Source organism: Danaus plexippus, chromosome 6 (genome assembly GCF_018135715.1).
Source record: "Danaus plexippus chromosome 6, MEX_DaPlex, whole genome shotgun sequence".
Classification (NCBI taxonomy): Eukaryota; Metazoa; Arthropoda; class Insecta; order Lepidoptera; family Nymphalidae; genus Danaus; species Danaus plexippus.
The window spans coordinates 1859093-1882034 of record NC_083540.1 but is presented as its reverse complement, the minus strand read 5'-3'; the positions used below and the strand labels follow the sequence as shown (position 1 = coordinate 1882034).

Below are 22942 nucleotides of genomic sequence, written 5' to 3'. Positions count from 1 at the left end.
TGTTTTATAAATTTAAAATAGTAATTAGGACAGTAAATAAAAAAAAAAATATTATATAACTGTGAACCGTAGTTCAAGCTAAGATTGTTTTTCACTTAAATATAATTATGAGATAGGAATACCAGTAAAACGTAAACTATGAGTTATAGTTAAATTAACTGTAACATATTGTAGTTTTTTTTAAACATGTATAATTTATTACCAATAGAGTTTTAGTTTGTATTGCATCTAAAACACAGACGACACAATAAGATATAGGTATCACGTGTAGGATGTATTTCAAGGCAGAAAACGCAATTTAAAATCTAACCAAGTAAACTAAATTATCCACCGTCCTGTTATACACCTGCTTAATACCAAACCAGGCAGATATTGTGAGACTAAAGATTGTAATGGTTATATTCGAACATGCAACGTACAAATACTGTTTCGTTGACACTTTCAATGTTATGCCATTTGGATTTTAATAAATAAAATATGTACATTACAAGTAGTTACTATAGCTAATACATTTTCGGGTGTTAATATGACAAGCACTTTCTATTTCAGCTGATTGTTTTTAATATAAACAATAGTTAGCTGTTAGATGCGTAACATCACGACATCGGAATAATGTTCAATGAAGCAATTCTATTTTCAAATTAAGGAATTCTAGTTACTGACAATAATAATTCTTAATTATATAATAATTACACATAGACTTAATTAAAAAGAAATTAGTAAAAACCTGAGGTATGAAAAAACTCATTAATATTTTAAAAGTTTGATTTGCTACTTAATGAGAAGTTATTCTAACAAGCGAAAAATGGTTATCTGCAGTGGTATTATATATATTTTTAATATAAGCTGTTACAAGTGAAATGACCGGTAAAACACACTGTTTATTTATATTTTGTGACAATTATACATTTGTCGATAAGTTGTAATGGTATACCATAGTTGATTTTTTGTAAAATTGTAATGATTTTATTGTAAAGTTATTATAAAACCATGAAAAGAGGAACAGTATTATAGGAAATGATTCGATGAAATTAATATCCCCCTAGTCGGGAGTTGGGTGACGGTCGAATGTGAACTGTATGTATGTATGTATATGAAAAATATCAATGTTTAGCGAACGGCAGGATCTCGAATTTTGTTCCACGCCGCTGACGACCCTCCTTCCCTATAAGCTTCGTATAATAATATCGTCGTTTTGTTACACCTGATACGTGCTATGATTCATAATTCTTGTTTCCATCACCGCGTTATAAAAAAGGTTTTACATTTTTATCGATCTGTACATACTTTATTAATGCTACGTAATTTATAGAGAGACTAGACAAGAAATAAAATTAACGTAATGTAAAACGACACCGATTATCTTATTCAAGGGATATCTACTTGTGTGAATCCTTACAGAAACAACACACAGGTAAGTTCCAGTAAAACCCGGGAATCGATAGTTTTATATTTTACTCTAACATTTTATTGTAAAGCTATAAAATATTTAAGGTTAAAATGGTAAAAGTCCATAGGGTCGCTATTAGGTGACATTCCATTACGAGAACCAACTGCTTATTTTCCCTACTTTATAAAAAAAACTGTATGATTCAATATTCTTATAGCCTAAATTCTTCATAAAATATTAATGTAACGTTAATAATACACTTAACAAGTTTTAAAAATTGGCGCGCTTGGGCGAATCAAACATGAAAAAGCGTCGATACGGAAACACAGACACTAGCGACGCGCAGTGTCGGCGCACTGTACTAACGACGTGTTCTACGGCGTCCTCCGATTTTGTTCACGGAATGTGTATCGCCATATTGCTTCCGTGAGTTTTGAGAAATATTTGTACATTTCTCTTCAATTATGACTATAATATCAAAATGAAGTGAAGTAATACATTCTATATTGGACGAGTAATTAAAAGGATATACGTTTTAGTGTATCAGCTGCGAATAAAAGGCGAAAAAGGTGAGTTTGATTCTTTCTTTGCTATGACTATATGGCCCAATATTCCACGGGAGTTCGATCCGCTATGCGATAATGAAACTTAAAAAACGCGATTAAGGTTAATAATTGCACGGTTTTTGTTATGTTTATTTACATGAATTTGAAAAGTTATCGCGGTTTTCTTGAGATAATCGTGGGGTTGTAGATTCTTGAAGCGAACGGGGCGGGTTTGCCGAGTCGCTCAATGTCCATTGTACATACACGTATGTAAGTAGGTACATGTGATTTGACGTGAATGTTCGCTTATAGTGTAGCGTCGAGGAAATATGTCTTTTGAGAAGATGGAAGTAGTAAATCCAGCTGAAAAGGAAGCAAGTGAGGTGCTGCATTCACTTTTATCAGTAGAGCGCCGCAGTGTTGACAGCAAGGAGGCTATAATAGTGTCCATACCATCGGATCAAAACGGTGGCGGCGAGTATGGCGAGAGCGCTCAATGGCACACCCCTGTTATGGGACAACATTCTGTGTTTGAACTTGGTGGAGGCCAAAACATGCAACAACATAATTATAATGGACATCAAGAACAGGTATTATACATTAAATAATATCATTCTCATTTTAAATATAAAATCTCCATAAAAATCGTTATAATATACAGTTGTGTAAAATTTATTAAGCATTTTATTTATTCGAACAGGTGCTTTGGCAAGGACATACAATACAAGTGGAAAACGGTGATGGCAATATGCAGAGTATGCAAGGCACATATAGTATTGAGTTTGAAACAAACATTGAAGGAAATGATATGGATGTCGAGACAAAACCTAAAGTTGAGAAGAAAACTGGCACTAAAAGAAAGAAAAAAATGGCTGAAACTGATAGCGATGAAGAGGTTCTTGATAATAAGTTAGAGGACAATCCAGCTCAGGTTAATAAGACATATTTTTTTATTTGTTTGTTCACTAACATTAACATTTGATGTACTCACTTACTTACTCAATGTTGTTAAGATAATCTATCTTTACTTTTGAGTTGTAATATATCAACATTATATATGGATGTTCTTAAAATATTGAGTCATGGTATCATATTGGAAATTTTATCTGTATTTACTATCAAATAAAACAAATCTAAGAAGATGATCCCCCATATAGTTTTAGCATTACATAAAGATACAAAAAGTTCAACTTTAATCATTGTTTGAACTAAGTATTTGAATTATTCTTAATTTTTTGATGTACTTATCTTAAAACCACTTAGATTTCATAATATACAACAATTTTTTTTCATATGTATTACAAATATAAAATCTATAAATTTTTATTGACAAATCATATGTAATATTTCAGGTGAAAGAAAGACTAAGGCGAGGTTGTGACTGCAAGGACAATTGTTATCGAGGACTAAATCCAGAAGCTGTCTACCGTCACAGACTCAACATAGCTGAACTTACTAAGAGCGAGCATGACATGTACTTGATGGGGATAACTATGGCTAGTTTGGCTAACCCAGCAGAAACATCTAGACATAAAGTAAGGAGGAGATTAAGAGCCTGCTATGTGTACCAAGGCAGAAAGGTTTGTTTAGAGGCTTTCCTGTATTTGGAGAACGTGACGCACTATCAGCTCAAACGCATTAGGCAGCATGTCATGACTCACGGTGTAGCCCCTCGGATACATGGCAATGTTGGCAAGAAACCATATAACACTTTCACGCTCGACATATATAAACACGCGACAAACTTCCTCAAGGAATATTTGAAGCAACATGCAAGCTCTCCCAAAGATGTTCAACCTTCTGGTGAAGGTAAAAAAGCAAGCAAGACTGTTATTATTCAGGGTGACTCGAGAAAGCATTTGTTTGAGGCTTATAAAGAATATGGAGAAATTTTGGAGCCTGGAGTAAAACTTATGGGATATTCAACATTCCGTGCTTTCATGAAGGATCAATTTCCTCATGTTAAATTTGCAACTAAAAAGCAGGAGATACCTAAGGACTTGGTTCCATTCCGGAGTGGTAAGTGCATGTCCTATGATAAAAATAAGGATCCAATTAGGATACAGCAAGAAAAAGAGAAAGCCGAAGCTAAAAAGGCAGCTATGGAAGCTAAGAAGAAAGAGGAACACGATCGTGAACAACAAGCGCAGCAGCAAGCACAACAACAACAGCAGCAGCAAGTGCAACAAGTCCAAGTGCAGCAACACCAGCAAATGCAGAACCAGGGTCCGCATGTGGTAATACACCAGCAGCAGCCGTCGCAGCAACAACAGATGCAGCAGCAGATGCTCGTGCCGCAGGTGAGTCAGCACCAACAAGTGCTGACGCAGCAGGTTGGCGGCGTGCAGCAAGTTTCGCAGCAGCACTGCGTTCAGCCGCTCGGTGTGTCCGAAGATAGCGGTCAGCCAGTGGAAATGGCACAACAAGTGATTCCGCTGGCGGTGGTGCAGCAACCGCAGCAGGCTTACATAGTAACACCCGTGTCGCACTTCCAAACTAGAGTGCAGGGCGCGTGGTACAGACATTGACAGGAAATTGCCTTCAAAGCTGTGGAGTTAGAAGTGGAAAACGAGGTATCCTCGAAGACCACAGTAGAACATATATCTCCCTATGATATTTATGAAGAGCCACCTGTAATTATGGCAATAAGCTAGTAAGGATACTTAGACCCTTTCAGTATTGGTTTAGAAACTGATCCAACAACTATTATTAAGTATAAAATTAATCATATTTACACAATTATTCTAGCGCTAGTTTATATTTTATGATTTGGTAATTTTAGACGATTCCGCGGTTCATTTGTGAACATTTGTTTTTTAAATTAACAGATATAAAAATATGTATATTTGAAATGTAATGGAATCTGTTTATATTTTTATTTTTGAAATTCTGATTATGCGTCTTTATTATCTGTAATTTAAAACGCGTATTATAGGATTGCGTTGTAGAGAACGATTATTTTTATCTCACACATTTAAATTTTTAGTTAGAATTGCTCATCACAAATGACATTTTTATTTATCAAAAAAAGCAGTGCCTTTGTACTATGATGTGAATTTGTAATTCATTGATATGATGAGGACGTTTGTTTGGTGTAGCGTTTTAGTGTTAGGATCTTCTGGGAATTAAATCATGTCTATATTTTGTATTTTTGTAATACATATCAATTTTCATAGATTACTATGATTTGTGAAGTCTGTTGTGTGAGCGTTTGAGTGGAGTTACGGTTTGCTATGAGGTCTGAATTTGTTTTAGATTGTAAGTTAGCACATAATGTATGAAGGGCACCGGCAAGGCTGAGGCTGCGTTGCTATTAGTCGGCATTGTTGTGTCTTTAGAGATTTATGTTTTAATCATTTTATTTTTAACTGGCTTTCTTTCTGTATGCCCAAATTGAGAGTAACATTACTGGCAATGAAACCCTATATTATGTCATAGTTAAAAAAATTTATACATATTTTAAATGTCCAATATTATAATTTTTCCACATCGGTTCAAAGATGCGATTAACTGAATTGGAAGAGTTTAGAAATTTTAATTGCAATATGTAATGGATTAAATCGTCCTCGTGTATGCATATGTTTAATTTTTTTAATTATACATTTTTATTTGTGCAATGTACAGTCAAGGAAGAGAGAAAAGTTGTGAAGTTTTATGGGAGTGTTGTGTAAAACTAACCGTGTAAAAAATACAGCCCACTGACTGGAATAGATAATAAATTAAAAGGGAATACTAATGATAAGCACCAAAAATAATATTCTAAATTAATGTTTATTATTGTATAGGCGGCTGGATCATAGCAAACTAGTCACGCTGAAAGCTCAAATACTGTTTCTTAATACTCCGATGATGTAACATGCGCCTCGATCACCGCAAAGAGAAATTTCAAATTTAATTTCGTAGAATTATCATTTGAAATGACAATAAATCATTTGGACGTACGATGTCGTGACGTCATCGTCGTTTAACATACATCTCAGTTTTTACCGACTTCGAAATTATAGTTTGTATTCAGTTGTATCTGCCTTCCATTTGTACAAGTAATAACATCCTCAACGAACAAAAATAATGCTCGAAACGAAACGAATAGGGCGTTTATTACAAATTTATTTTCATACCGCAGACATTTTTTAGAAGTTTTTAAATGGCGAGAAGTATGATAGTATTTTTGGTTAAGTTATATGTAATGCTAGTGACGTAAGTGTGTAATCTTAATCGATAATTAGAGTACAGAACCGTGCCTAGAACTTATGCTTACCGTGTATTTTTGTAACTGGATAATAATCTGGGGGGGCGGCGGACATTATCACACGTTATCCAAAGAGTCCGCTCTTGAAAATAGAATAAATAAGTAGAATGAACAATAACAAAGATACTATTTTGTATGTAACGAAGTCGATTCGTATCCATTTATGAGTATACAAATGTCATTGGGAATGGTTCACACAATAGGTTGTATATTGGAGCGCGGATGTTTACTAGCTCCCTTGGTCCGTTGGTAGATTCGAAGCAGGTTAATGTTTGTTTTTAATCTGTGGACATTACGTAATCTGTACTGTTGTGTACATTTTTATTTTCTGTCACTTTATTTACTTTAATACGCATTTTAATCTTCAATGCCACATTATATTGGTCCGTTTCATGGCTTGCTTCGAATCCTAATGTTATGACGTTTGGCATCTATATTCCAAAATTTTAAAAGTAGGAGACATGATGTGATAGAGAATAAACTTTTTTACACAAGCATTTTCTTTTTATTTAGTCCAACCCTGTATACGGATACCAGCTCTGAGCTAATTTAGTATCAATCGGCGGTTTCCAGGTCGCTTGAGTAGTGATGTTCGTCTTGCCCACGCCATCCTACTACCGCCGCCGCCGTCCGTCTCGCGTTTCTGTAAGGGTGTGCGTTCGTCGCACTCGTGATAACTCCGACACTTGACGATTCATTAAATTCTCTTCGTCAACCATTTGTAAACAAAAGTCATTGTTTCGTCTCCATTCGGCCAGTTAGACGACACTCACTTGACTCGCCGGCCGTCCTGTGACATATTTTTGACCTCGACGTGTCAATGAAATTTTGGAAGTGCACTTCTAGACGGGGACGTCGTGCCAGTAAGATTATTATTTTTTTATTAATTCGTTATAATGTCTACACTACACTATTATAGATATAAATCTTATGTAACGCAATTTATATTTATGGTGTTCGCAACCATTATTTGAAAACAGAATGGTTGATATCCAAATCACGAAACGATTATGGCTATTATTTGCAGCTGTTATTTTTTTAATAAACTGACCAATCGTGTTCCAGCATTCCCCCGCGTTAATATGGTGACTCGTAACCCTAACTTTTGTTTTTCTTTTTAAAATGTCATAAAAAAAATACGAAATTTATTTCTTTAAATTCGTTAATCCAACTGTGTTTACATTAACGTTATGGAATTTAAGTAACAATACTATCTATATAATAAAGTTATAGTTAACTTTATGGAATTAACACAATGCAAACATTGATGTTATTCCAGTACCAGTGTTAGTCATCGCTGGAGTGCACTTGTGCTTCGCTTTATGAAAAATGGGTATTAGTTTAACACGACAATAAAAAGCTCGAGTAAATTGTTCAAGTATAAGAATTGGTAGAAACTTGTAACTCCCGTGTTATGTAATCGGATACGTAGCTATTTTATATGCTATACGAAACGCGAAGTTAATTTCTTATGGGAAAGTCAATTACACTTACAAAGCTCTAAATCAGCCTCATCCTGCGGTATTAAGTTTTAACTATAGTTGCATTTTTAATGGAACAGAATTGAATAGAAATACGCTATTTAGATTAATATTTTCTTAACAATTAAATAAATTGCTTCAACTACCATCACCAACATCACCATTCATCAACCTTTCAATGCCATATCCTCAAATAATTCAAGGTACTCTCATGTATTTAGCTGATTAGTATTTTGGTTGACAAAGGTCAAGTTATAATAATATTATTTCAGTCTACAATTATGATTTTTGCGTACAAATATATACATATATAAATAATTTTAACAGTAGGCCTTTGTTTTGTTTGTAAACAACGCTTTAACATATATTAGTTCAATATGAATTTATAAAGAACATTCTGTAATTAATTTTAACAAAAATAGATAAACCACCAAACGAAAGATATTCCAATTATTATAATAATCCAATTGAACGATATTGATAGAAGTAAATTCAACATTGACTTTAAGGAACCAAATTGATGTTATTTATAAATATAAACTAATCGTCCGTTTTAAATATCTTTAAATAAGTTTTTCATTATATCCAAAAAAAAGTATTAGTGTTTTATAAAAGCTATTTCATAAACAATAAATACATTAGGCCATATCAACTCTTAACGACCTCAAATCGTCCGAGATGTATATATGACAAAGGTCTTAGACGTAGGCTTCTTGATTGCTATGCAGTGCGCAGTCCGCCGGCTTTTGTTTGCCGACCGCATTGTCATGTCCCCCGGTTCCGACTTTTACTGAATGCCAGCGTGTCTTACATTTGTAATTTAATCTCCCCTGCTATATACTTCAATAGCTTGCTTTTGTGAAAAATCAAATACTTTAATATAATATCCGATCTCATTTCAGCGAAGTGCCAATACATGATTTGAATGCATGTATGTATTTAGCAACATATTTCATATTGAGAACATAACGGTATTGTAAGAGCTGATAGTAGAATGATATTAAGAAAGTTTTTTATTATAGAAATCTGAATATCTAGAAACTGGAAAGTATAATTATGGTCACCGCTATCCGCAGAACGATCCATATCCCCGGAGTCAACGGGAAACTGGATTGCATAAGTTTTGATAGTGATCCTTATAAAACTCTGATGATACTTCTGATCAGTTTTTTACGTTTGTAATAAATAGCAAGGTTATCGGTTCTATTGCGAACTACCCTCGAACGGAAACTGTTTTGCTGTCAATGTTGTATGTGATCTAAGTTTCTGTATCTGCAGATAAATCGTCGACTAACATTGTGTGTTAAATGATTATATTCACACATACTTAATGCACCACAACTAAAATAGACAGCGTTCGAATGTTAGGATAACAATAGAATAGTTTTGGATATACCTTGGTCGATCGCCATTGTCCGTCAGTTCTGTCACATTAAAGCTTTGCAAATACCTTTATAGTTTATACATAAAATTACTATTCTGCGTACAAAACATTAGCCGTACCTGAAGTTTTTAGTTAGTGTATGCGGGATTATGATATACTTAAGACAATTTAACTATTAGGAGTACTCTAAACATTATTAAGTTAAGAAATTATAGACAGCTATGGTTACAACCACCATACAAGACAAGCCACCATACACTCATGGTAATCGCATAAATGATGTAATATCTGACGTAATTCTGGGTTTCATATAAAGCCTGGAATACATATGAGGTTAATGACCTTGCTGATTGATAAACTTTAATGACGAGAGTCCGCTAAGGATTTATTAATGACTAGAATCCACCAGATGTTTTTATGCAACACATATTCAAGCAAGTTTTTGTTTATTAGTACCGTAAATTAATCTGTTTACAGTTACGTAGGATTGTGTGCCTCTAACCCCGTAGCTATAAATAAAGAGCTGAAGTTAAATTCTTATTATATTCTGTTCTAGTGGTTCTTTTTTAATACTCGGTTAAACGTATATATATATATATATATATATATATAAATTATCATTATATAAAAAAACGATGAAAATTATGTAATAATTGTGTATACGTTTTACGTCTGAAAATTTATAAATAGAGCAACAATAATTACTACCTCGTATACACCAACGAGTTTGTCTATGCAGCGTGTGATAATACGAAATACGTGATATTAAGCATGCATTTTATTGTGACTAATGTGGGTCTAGTACTGTTGATACAATAAAACAATTCTGAATCGGAGTATTTTCTGAATTATGCATGTAGAATATTTAAATCTTCGTTGTTACGTTAACAGTTTGTAACGTTATCTCATGTTATCTATTTGTTGGTCTCGTCATAGATTACATCACGTCTGTAGTATTCAGTTTAGTGGATATAGGCCGAGGCGGGAGGCATCCCATACGGAAGGACGCCAGCTACTTCGCACTCGCTCGCCACTCAGTCCGCTCTCAGTTGTCACCGGAGTATATTCGATGCGCGTCATTAACTAAGGTCGACGCGCCAATTATTAAGTCGAATTCGAAAATTTTGACGTATTGTTTTTTTTTTTGTGAAACGTGGCGATCGAGCATAGATTGTGTGAAACAGCCAGTGATATGAAAATACGTTTTGAAGTGCCCAACAAATTAGAAATACTTTTTGGAAGAGGTCGTAAGTAACCATTGAATAAAAGAATTTACATACCGATAATGATTTAATTTGTAAATTATATTATAAATTTAACGATCGTTTTGCGTTTTATTTAAGTTGGTCGCTTCTATTTAATACTTATTTACTTTTTAATTGATAAGCAGTACAGTCAATACAAATAAGAAATCGTCAAACTAATACACGAATTATACTGACGTATTACTTAAGATATTAATTTATATTTTATTTTAACGCAACATACTTCCACATAAATATGGCTGTTATTTAAACATAAAGCTAAAATAATATCTCTTTGTTGGTACTGTTATTAAGTCGGCGTTTTCTGTTAATACCACACACTCCTATTATTAGCAGCGTTGCGGGAGACAAAAGACTAAGCTCAAATAATAAGGCTACTTAGTTATTATAAAAAATGCTTTACAGCCAAAGTGCTTTCGGAGCCCCCTTTAGAAATGCCGATGATCTGGTTTAACGAGTTCCCATACGCGTTCGTGTACAGCTGAAATCTCGTTAGCTCGAAAATGTTAGACAGATAATGCGCTAATGATTTTATTTCATACATTGTTAAAGGCTTCTATCACTTTGATGCAAGTTAAATTTTACTTGGGAATTTCAACCTCTTTCTATAACTTTCGGAAGAAAACAAATGGGCGGCGATAAATCTTAAAGTGCTCAAAGAAACCCGTTGTCGAATATAAAGTTATACCAGTCCTTAAGGGTTTACGTGGAGTTTGTTTGTCCGGCTTCCCTTGGACGCATTGTAACAAACAATGGCATTAATGTTTGTAAAGATTATTTGTTAAATGTAAACTTCAAATACATTTAATGTCCGCTGCTATATTTGGACATTCTGATTTATATTCATCAACTTTCGTTATCTATGAACGCAGGAATGCATTATATCCTAGAATTTAAATTTAGTGCTATTATAGTCTGTGCTATTCTATAACGGCTCACTTAACTGTAAACATTCATAAAAATCCATTTTATAGTTTACGGACGGACAATTAACATCAATACATCCAAAACCATTCACTGGCACCAACTAAGTGAAAATCTATGCAGGTCATAAAAAAATCATAATTTAATTTTCTAAATAGAGTCACACTAACTGAAACAGTATTAAGAAATGTATTTGTTATATATTATATTTATTTTCAATCGGTTTTCTTATAAATAAGCTCAAATCAAGACACATTACTTGTATACAAATTGTACTGTGTTTAACGTCGTCGCGTGAAGGTAATACAATTTCCTGTGGGAGCTTCGTGTCTGTAGAATAAATGTCAGTCGCCAGGTGCGTCGTGATAAAAGCTACTCCAAATAAACATATGTTATAAATTACGTTAATAATAAGATATAAATTATATTTTGAATTTCAAAGAAAATGTTAAAGCAACCGATTTAATTGTAATTAATAACAATTATTTGACACAATCCGAATCCTGTATAAATACGATATTTCGTTTTAGTAGTTCTCAAAAAGTAGTTTTGTTTTTGAATTTGACTACATATACTTACATACACAAGATTATTTTTTCACTAACATAATTTCGAAAACAAATATAAGTAAAGGGTTTTCCAATAGGGACGCTTGAACTTTGACAGCTGATTGCGGCCATGTTGTTTGAGTGACAGCTGTCAAATGCAGTGTTTTATATTCATTCCGTCCTCCCAAACCACCATGGCAGGTTACAGTGTCGAGCAGCACGTGCAAATCATAAAATTGTTTTATGAAAATGGGTCTTCAGTTCGAGCAACGTTCCGCGCACTTCGCCCGTTTTACGGTCGCGATGATCGTCCTGCCGAGTCGACTATCCGTCGATTGGTGGACAAATTCGAGTCAACCGGGTCAGTTAACAATCAGCCGGTTCCCGTGCGTCAACGTAACGCGAGATCTGCCGAGAATATCGCCGCTGTGCGCGACAGTGTCCTCGAAAACCCGCGGCAGTCAATTCCGCGTCGCGCACAGGAACTCGGCCTTTCGCAGACGACAACTTGGCGAATTTTGCGTTGTGACTTGAGCCTGCACCCGTACAAGATCCAGCTGACCCAAGAGCTCAAGGTTAATGACCATAGACAGCGCCGTGTGTTCGCTGACTGGGCATTAGAGCAGTTGGAAGTTGACGCCGATTTTGGCAAAAAAATCATCTTCAGCGACGAGGCGCATTTTTGGATGAATGGCTATGTCAACAAGCAAAATTGCCGTATTTGGGACGAGACCAATCCACACGAGGTTCACCAAGTGGCAATGCACCCGCAGAAAGTGACTGTTTGGTGCGGATTTTGGGCCGGAGGCGTGATTGGTCCGTATTTTTTCGAAAACGATAATGGTGTGGCCGTCACCGTCAATGGTGAGCGATACCGGTCGATGATAACCAACTTCTTTTGGCCTGAAATCGAGAATATGGATCTGGACAACATGTGGTTTCAACAGGACGGCGCTACGTGCCACACAGCACACGCTACGATGGAAGTTCTGCACGAGCAATTTCTGGACATGGTCATCTCGCGCGGAGGCGACGTGAACTGGCCACCGAGATCGTGCGATTTGACCCCGCTGGACTTTTTCTTGTGGGGTTTTCTTAAGTCGCAGGTCTATGCCAACAAGCCGCAAACCACCGATGCCCTCAAAGTCAAGTGCGCCAGAGTCATCGAAAATTGGACCTTTCGTGTGCGCGCCACCAACCGAAGCCGTGGCGGTCATTTGAATGATGTCATATTCCATACATAATGGGGTCGATAGACCTTCCAAATAAAAAAAAAATCGCAAATATCTTTCCTACATGTATTTTTTTTTGCATTTCAAAGATCAAGCGCCCTTAATGGAAAACCCTATAGTTGTTTTTAAATATGAACGCACGTATTTTTTCGTGAAATTAGTCTCATAAAATTCTTTTTTAATCAGTTTAAACTCGTTGGATTTTTTTAATATATAAGATATAAGTCGACATCTCTTGCATATAAAGTTCTGGTGCTTTTTAAAGAAATATTAGAAAATTAAATTCATATATTTTTCAATTATTTCTTGTATGTGTGATTATATTAAAATTAAACAATAATAAAATATTCTACATTCTTGCGGTACTGGCTTGTGTGGTTAAATTATCTGTTGAGGGTAGAAGCGATGTTAACAATGTTGGTAGGTAATTACTCGCTTAACTGACCCCTGGCAAGAAAGCCGTTATAAGCCGTATACAAACCAATAATAGATAAAAGTGGCATTAATAATAAATACTTGAAGCCAAAACTTCGTAGCTTTTAAAAAGCATTACGGGAACAGACGAAAGTTGAATTTATGACAAATATTTTATTAAAAAATATGTACACAAAAATATTCTTATTTCAAAATATATATCTAACACACACACAGTCATATCTTTAATGTTTAAATACGTCACACTCCCAATGTGTGTAATGTCATTAGATGTCAATAATGACATTTCTATTCTGCTATTGAACTTTGAAATAAACGGTTGAATATTGACGGTTTGATAATATCTAGTATATCTAAATAGTAACACTAAAGTTAATCCGTCTTATCATTCCAAAAGGGAACCTTGTCCAGACCAGATACGATCCCCGGCGACTACATTGATTTATACTGTTGTGAATACTGAATCTAGGTTTCCGTGGCTCTAGAGCCTTTATAAGCCTTTACACATTGTATGTATTGATAAACCTCCAGCGTAGTGACAGACAATAGGTTAAGTCCTATTTATACCTACTACAATTTGGCTTTATTTCAACAAAATTTATATTTAATATATGTTATAAAAAATGTGAACCAGATTGCATTAATAAAAATTTTCTCACCATTCACAATAGTCAGATTCAAAATATGAACGTTCATATTACATTACGTATTATGAGAAATTATTTAAACAAAGATTGTTTCCAAATATATTTCATTGTTGTTAAGTAATTATACAAATATGTACACAGGGAAATAAGAATACTTATACGTACTTACTGACATACAAAATTAAAAAGTTAATTTTTCCGTTACGAAGTAGTACTTTCTGCACAAATTCTGTTTATAGAAGATATTTAAACTAAACATAGAATTAAATAGGTTAAAAATATTTCGAAAATTTATTTACAATGACGGAAACAACAACGCGCTCTGATTGGTTAACCGTCTTCGGAATATAAACAAAGCTCATCGTCGAAACGGGACGTTGAATTACTTTTAATACAAACAAACTATTAACCACCCAAGTAACATGCAACACCCGAATAATGTTAAAAAGTTCTGTTTAAATCAAACGGCTTATACCAAGGCCTCGAGAACAATGGCCGGGTTGTCGCGTCAACGACACAGAGTTGCTGAAGTATCAAGGTCGCTTGTATATTGCACTAACGTTTATTCAATCTTGAACAAATTTTAGTATCGCTTATGACACATTGATTTGTGTTACAATGATTGTAAGCACTACAGACAGTGCTTCGACGTATTACCGCTTTGTATTTTATGGTATTGTTTACTATCAACGAATATCTCTTGAAACCGTTTTTTGTTTTTAAATCCTAATATTGTTTAAAACATCAAAATGTTGATTATTTCTTTACTTATTATTTTATAAATAAATAAAAATTTCTTCACATAAATCTCGCTTATGTTAAGAGACGGATTCATAAAAGATTTTTACCTCTGTTACGTCTTATCAGTCACATCCGATAATATTTCGCATCACCGGCTGTTATTATTCTCCTAAAGATATTTAAGTAACTTGTCCTTTTTACTATATTATGTTATAAGTAATCTTTATTCTGTTATATATTTACCTGATGTGTTTTAAAAGTCCTTTGTTATTATTTATATAAAATTCTTTTACTCTTTCCTCGTGTCAGTTAGTGTTACAATATGTTATGCTAGTTATAACCAGAAGAGGCGCTCGCCTGCTATTTAGTTGTTAATAATTATCCATCGTTCCATTCTGTTTACAGCATTCCACTGTGGCCTCGTTTCTCCGCCTTCGGAACTAAATGATTTGGATGCTTTCCGCAAACCAATCATACTCTCAAGATTTTTTTTAGTATTTGTCGTTTGTTGATTACAAACAAGTAACCATTTGACCATTCTTTCAGATTAAGCCAGAGGCTTCTATGTTAATATTACTATCGAATGATATTATTCTATACATGGTTTATTTATATACTCACGATAATGTTATCATCCTCTCCATGATCCAGTTATCTCATCGATTGCGGCTTACCTTCGATAATGTTTAGCGGGAACTGTTTGACATTTCAGAGCATCATCTGCGGTCTAGCGCGGACGACGCGAAAACACGCAATGTAATATGGTCGTTATTTGTACAGTGCTAAGGTTTATTGGAAATTTATAGTGAGGTCGTATGTCAAGGATGTATAGTATAAGTGTGTCAGAGTGTGACAACGTCAGTACGAGAATCGCGGGCGGAACTTGTTGTCGCGTGCGCAGAACTATGCAGTGTTTCGGCTTCCACGGTAATCATTTATTACGATAATACAGCTGGTAATACAGCTGGTCACAAGCGTGATGTTCATAATGGAATGTTTGTGTTATTCATTCAGTAATTTCAAGGTGAATTATGTATTCATGTTGTACACAATTGACAACAATTCAGTAAAAAATAACACGTGCTAGGAAGCCATAACCGTAAATTGCAATTTGTAAGTATCGTTGTAGTTATAACGACGTGTTTATTTATTACCATATCTGTATTACTGGTCCGAACATCGCTTGATAGTTTTAAAAAAATAGTTCTATAATATGTATTTAACCTTAACGTATAAGGTATTTTTATCAAAATCATTTGTGGAACTAAATAACCGCTTAATCGATTCAGTTTCGCAGTGAAATTTATAAACTTAATTTAGTTTAGTTTCGCCGAAAGTTGTGACAGTGGCGGTTTTATCAACTAAATGAGATGCTGTTAGCACTGCCTCCATTGTTCATTCTTCAGATGTGAGAGAACTCTCGTAACGTGCGCGTGCGCAACATGTGTCGGATTAATTACCGGTTCGCTTTTTCACACTTGAAGTTTAACATCTTCGTCAAGAGCCACAAATTAGGCAAGTGTTTTTCATTAAAGTGCTACTCGCGGATTCTAACAAAAAAGATCATTTTTAATTTTTTAACAGTAGACAGAAAAAAGAAATAAGTGCAATTAATTTTATGATATAATTGTTGTGGTTCCGCTTTTAAGTCGTAGATCTTGTAATTTCGGTATAAATTAAATTGTAACAAAGTTTAATGCGTTAACAGTAAAAAATATACTTGAAATAATCTCTAGTTTTATATCAACTATGAGGTTTTTACAAAGTTATAAATGAGTAATGGGATGGAGTCGTGGTTTGCGAATGTAACAATAAATCGAACATCGTTAAGGCGGTAATTTTTCAATGTCGCTGGCGGGAAAAAAAGCTATCTTTAATAACTGGAGCATACAAAGAAAGTCATAAATTTTCACATTTAATGTATTAAACTTAAATCCTTTCTTTGTATCATCGAAAGCTGTTCCGTTTTATGATATTGAAATTTTATTTTGCTTTTTAATAACTTAATTATATACGATCACTGTTAACATCTGTAGCCTAAAAAGGTTTATGCTTTGTATGTAAACATGTATGGGATTGAAACAATGTGTACATCTCATTTAATGTTATTAATAACAGACGTAACATACATACAAACATACTGTATTTTATTTGAAATGTACAAGTATATCTCGTCGTTTCAATGTAAAAACACATGTTCACGTTAGTTACATAATAGGATATAGATTCCAGCCCGTATACTTGTGTATATGGATCATTGTAACAGATTAAGAGACTTTCAGACGTACATTAAACCAACACACCTAACAACTCCTAGCGCGTACAACACACTTAACTTTGGCACACATATATATCAATAAACATGAAATCTATTCATACCAACAATAAACAACAGTTCCAAACTTTGCATTTATTATAATTTTATAAATTTACTATTTACCAAAACATTATTCCTAATTAAATAAATTTCAATATATATTCTAAGCTTGTACGTCATAAATATATATATATAACTACCTGAGTGATTTACACAGCTGTTTCCAGAATACGCCCTAAATTTATTTATAGAAATGTAATCAATTCTATACAATATATATGTTTCTATTTAATGAATCTATTTATCTATTCACCATAATTAATTATTTCAAGTTCAATAATAGTATATAAGTCATTATGTTTGACATTTAGTGACAGTACGTCTTCAAATATTGATGTATTCTACGTGCAACTGTCCGTCAAAGACGTGTTAGTGTGGGTAATGTTTAATTATTTAATGTATTTCTAAATATGTTTTATATAAGAAATTGCTTTGTGCTCCCTTTTTCATGTAAAGTAACTGTGTTAAATTTTGAGTTCCTCGGTTCGTCTCTCTTTTAAAGGGATGCAATGTTTTCACTTCACGTTTGAATATTATAACAGCGTTTGACGTCATGTAATTAAGATCGTGTATATTTTGATTTTTAGACGAACGAAACAATAAAATGGCAAGCAAATCTGTATCTCTTCCATTGCTTTGTTTAATAACTTCCGCAGAAAATTTAGATTTTATCCCAATACCGCTGTCTATTTTAGTGCCTTTTAGAGATTACGTAGCCAACGGTTAAAAATTATACGGAATACCAGTTACAATACAAGCGATATTTTATTTTTCACTTCTGATGTTTCTGATCATACATCCTGTTTTTTTTTTCTATACCATTTCTTGTTTCCACATCAAGGAGTTTATATATTAATTGCTTCATATGATATTATCGTGTATTTTTCCATAATTTTTGCAGGGAAGTATAAAAAAATTCTGCCATTGTTAAGATAAAAATCACACTCGTATACAAACAAAGAATTCTTGATTGTTTTAATTGTTTCTGATAAATTGGAATGTCCGGGTGTAATTTAAGGATGTTAAAACGTATGGGGTTTAAACGAGACTATGTGTTTGCAAGCTTTAAAGATAAATCGATGAATTTAATATCTATATTAGAATGTTGTTACATTATTAATATAAGATAAATTGCCGTACATTTGAGTGGCTGCTATACATCGTTACCTAAAGATAGGTGGATTTACATCGACAATCCGATACTATATCGTGAGCGAGTATTAGTGAATTAAAAATCTGGAAACTACGCCTTCAGTTCGTCTATCAAAACTCGTGGTACAGGAAATTGGATGTTTTGTTAGCGGAGTCTGCTGTCGACAGATATCATCTGCCTGTCATCTGTCAATCGATTTTAAATCTAACAGAGTATTGAGTAGAAATTTTTTAAAACCGAATTTCCACGGACGCAGACACAGTAGACGATGATAGCACCTGTAACTTTTGTTAAGGTTTTCTTTATTGCGATTAAAATAATGGGCATGTATTTATACTGTGTTATGGTGAGATTACATTAGTCTCTTCACCTTCTGCTATGGGTTCTCATCTAGTTTGTGTGTGTCCAGTTCGCGTGTTTCATCGACATTAGTCAAAGAAAAGGCGCGCCTTAACAACATCGAATGGATAGAACTCGTATGGTTGAATACAGTCTATATCGCTAAGTTTAACTAAATGTGAACTAGATTTTTTATACAATTTTCAAATTAAATATTTTACTATGAACATAATGATCTATCCAACTTTATTTTTTAGGCACTATCGTATATTATTTGAAAATTGCTTTGAAAAACTTTTTTCAAAGTGGGCACACATAAAATTTTTACATTTACTGAATTATTTACTTTTTCTAAAAGCTAATTTTATCTGATTAAAAATTAAAAAATGAGTTTTATTTATGCCTTGAATTCAATATAAAAATGTACTCAAACGAAACATACTTATGTACCTCGTGTTAGGTCTGATTACGTAATCCAAATCTAAATAAGTATCCATTGAATGCTAAGAGGTTTCCTCTCTCTATAAAAATTATGCTAGGTGTTAACAAGAAATAAGAATTTAATACAAAACATAAAGCAATCATTCAAAATAAGTTAAAATAAATCATGGATAGTAATATATATGTATTAAATCCCCAGAGGCTGAGTGCGATGGATGCGGCAGTGATGAAGAAGGCCGTACTGTGGGCGAGCTGCTGTTGCCGCAGTACGCTCTGGCGACGGGCGGGCTGGCTCGTGATCACAGACCTCTCATCACATTCCCCGACAACAACAACTTCCACGTCGTGACAGCCTCCGAGTACAGGAGATTGCTTCTCTACCTTACTTCCGTACCTTCGTAAGTATTACAGGTTCTATATAATTCATAACAGCATTTTACTTGTAAAACACGTTACGCTTTGTTTCTATCAGATTGCTGGAAGCAGAAATGGGCTTCCACATTATAATAGATCGGAGGAAAGACAGATGGAATTCAGTCAAAGCAGTGCTATTACGAATATCAGTAAGTATATCATTTTCAATTTCTTCCGCTAAAAATATGATCCTTTTCCTAACGTAATATGTTAGATTCCTGGATGAACAAACAAAAAAGAGATCATTCGGAGTTGGGGGTTATATTAGCTTACCTTACTTCCCTATTATAATATTATAGTCGTATTAGAATCCTATCAAAGGTTACCTTGTAGTAAGATAAATACGTTCATATAATAAAATTGAATTGTTTGTGTTGGTACAATATCAGTTTCCATACTTGAGAAGACGCTTTAATTTCATAGTTGTAGAAATTATATCAAAATATGTTCTATATTTCCAGGAGTTCTTCCCGGGCATTATACACACGGTTTTCGTTCTGCGTCCCGCCAGCTTCCTTCAGAAAGCCCTGTCAGAAGTCAGCAGCAAACTGTTCAAGGAGGAGTTCCGCTTCCGAGTGATAGTCTGTTCAAGTGTCGAAGAGTTGTACGAGCACTTCGACAGGTCGCAACTCACGCCGGACCTCGGAGGGGAGCTCCAATACTCGCATGCAGAATGGATACAACAGCGAATCGTAATTATCATACGTTTGTTTAGTTAATATTATATTTATATTTTCTGAATGATGTTTCACCCTTGCGCTCTGAATCTTTTATGAGGATCTATTGGAAGTTTCGTAATCAGCCGATCGCGTTACGAGACACTGATAATTTATCAATTTATTCATAACAGATCTACTTTAGACCCAATATTAATACTTTTTTTTGTATTTCTAGGCTCTGGAGAAATTTTCCACACTGATGAAGGAGATATCAACTAAGCTGGACGAATTTATGCACGAAATAGTCGACTGCGACATGGGCAACGATCCAACACAAACCAAAGAATTATTAGACTGTCAAGAATCTAGGTACTAATACTATATTTAGTAATAAATATAAAATATATGATTCTCGTTACCGTTTACATTTATAAATATCGCTATCTCTCTTTATCTTACTGTCTTTTTCTAGTATTTTATTTCCCTTCACGTGTGTTCTCTTTCTAGGTATAAGTCTCTGAAGGCTGAACTGTCATCAGCGACCTCTGAGGGCGAGGAGTTGTTGTCTTCGATGCGAACACCTCACCTCACTTACAACATCATTAGCCACGTGGCCGCTGTCGAGAGGTAATTTTTCTATTATAGCTGTTTTATGCTCGCGGCTAGTCTTCATTCCCTTGTACTTTCTTTTCTTGGCCACGATCCTTTCTCTATTTCCCACTATGTTACTCTTTTAAACGCTGCTTTATGTAGAGCTGACGATAGGTAACATGGATGGCAATCGATTGTGTAGTTGGTTTGTGAAAAAATAAGTCTATTGAGGGAATTAACATTCCCAACTTAAGGTTGTATATTAAAAAAAAATGTTCATGAGTTGCTGCAACGATAAAGCGGCCTTATAATTAAACAAAAACTGAGATAGGTAACTCTAAAGTAAACCGCCCCAGTATTGTTATGTGGATTGAGAGTACATTGACACGTTTAAGTAATATTAATCATAAATAAACTATGATAACTACGGAACAGACAACTATATACTCTATAAAGAGAGAATTTAATAAAACAGTCGTGTAATTGTTATACGTGTCTGACAAAATTCCATATTTTCCTAGCTATTACACGAAATCACAAAAAAAATGTGTTATAAATTTATTTATTTCAATCAAACTATAATTTTCAGATTAATTGTGCAGTTAGACGAGACCGAGAAACAGTTCGACAGCTTCTGGGAGAAGCATTCGATGAAATTAAACCACTGGCTAAAATTCAGAACATTCTTGTTAAACTTCAAACAGATGCAGGTAGTCACTTACACTTATATAATATATACATCTATGGTTATTATCCTACGAGTGTATCGGACGAAACTGGAAGCTTGGTGGTCGCTTGCTTTTATGTCGGAAGTCAAACATGGGCGTCTTGGGCGAGCAAATCCTGTGCGGATTTTCAATTTCTTTCAACGGTTTGAAGATGAACGCCTCTGAAGCGGCCCTTTTCCCGACCAAGTCGGTTATGTTCATTACTTTCTCCTGATTATCATTTTTGTCTTCCAAGTCTTTCAGTCGGATATCTTTCCGTTTCTGAGCGTCCAGTTGGAACGTGAGTTTCTGGATTTGTCTCGTCTTTTCCTCCAGGCGCGCTGCTAGCTCCTCGGCTTGCTTGCGTTTCTTATTGAAATCTATTTGCATGGACGCAATTTTACGCTTAGAGTTTTCTAATTCGGCTTTTAATTTCTGCAAATTAAGCGTATTCACTTCTTCTAAACATTGCAGTTTTTCCTTTGAATGTTTTGCCAAAGTTTCTTGATACAACGTTTCTTGTTCTACTTGATATGACCAGAAAGACATAGCTCTCATAGCCACATCCATTATAGTATCCGGTTTTAAGCCTGCCAGTACGATTGATTTAAATGTCTCCGTTGGCTTGAGATCCGCTTGGATAACATCAAATTTATCTCGCAATTCACTCCCACACGCTGGACATGTTAAAGAATTCTCAGCATTCCTCTTAAATTCTTGTTGTCCGTGTTCTATACAAAACGCATGAGAACAAGTCGTGACCCACGCGTGATTTGATAAAGATTTTCTACACTTGCGGAAATTACAAACCATGTCCAAAGTCATCTTAAAAAATGAAATTACGCTTTTACACCTTTAAAATTGATCGTAATTAGAAATCCATTACGTCAAAAGTATGAGTAAACGTCAAATTACTTTTTTTATTTGAGTTGTCATATTCACATTTGACATGATATGAACAAGGAGGCGAATCATTAAAAAAGGTTGAATTAAATTTTAGGCTGCTTTAGATGGACATTTAAAGACCGCTTGTGACATGACCGAAGTTGGGGAAACTGCAAACAGGGTCCAAACTCTTCTCCAGGAAGCTATCGAGTTTGAAAAACAATGTAACAATGATCTCGACGCTGCTTCACTCGTTATTGACGAAGGTAAAAAATATACGTACATGACATAAAAATATACATATTTTTCTTTAAATTCTGTCTTTAAATATTTATTGATGTGTTTATTTTACTTAAATGAAACAAATATTTTCGGATTACTGCAGGTTATTTTATAATTTTAAACTACATACTCGGAACGTTTCGGTTAATTTGCAGCAACCGTGATCACGACGGACGAGGTGTGATTGCGGTTGCTGCAAAGTAACCGAAACGTTGGGGTTGGGTAGTTTAAAAAAAAAAAATAACGCGTAATA

The 22942-nt window shown here is 34.4% G+C and overlaps 2 protein-coding genes across 9 annotated transcripts in view; both read left to right on the top strand.

Annotated features, from left to right (window-relative positions):
* Positions 1-22942, top strand: part of LOC116778802 (guanine nucleotide exchange factor DBS-like) — a 55012-nt gene that overhangs the window by 852 nt on the left and 31218 nt on the right. For 4 of the 8 annotated variants that reach the window (XR_009753957.1, XM_061529720.1, XM_061529724.1 and 1 more), the window contains exons 2-8: positions 19351-19549; positions 19624-19714; positions 20027-20257; positions 20460-20593; positions 20732-20851; positions 21405-21525; positions 22523-22673. Coding sequence is in view for 7 of the 8 variants with exons in the window: in XM_061529720.1 (XP_061385704.1) it covers positions 19351-19549; positions 19624-19714; positions 20027-20257; positions 20460-20593; positions 20732-20851; positions 21405-21525; positions 22523-22673 (1047 nt within the window). In the remaining variant the exon portion in view is untranslated. Of the gene's footprint in view, positions 1-6934; positions 7048-10047; positions 10297-15609; positions 15769-15820; positions 15955-19350; positions 19550-19623; positions 19715-20026; positions 20258-20459; positions 20594-20731; positions 20852-21404; positions 21526-22522; positions 22674-22942 lie in introns of those variants that run through there. The other 4 variants (XM_061529723.1, XM_061529722.1, XM_061529721.1 and 1 more) reach the window with 4 other exon arrangements.
* LOC116778805 (uncharacterized) lies at positions 1746-6678 on the top strand. The gene is made up of 4 exons (XM_032672832.2): positions 1746-1959; positions 2248-2525; positions 2636-2866; positions 3288-6678. Exons 2-4 carry the CDS (start codon positions 2265-2267, stop codon positions 4461-4463), a joined length of 1668 nt encoding a protein of 555 aa, XP_032528723.1. The 5' UTR covers positions 1746-1959; positions 2248-2264; the 3' UTR covers positions 4464-6678.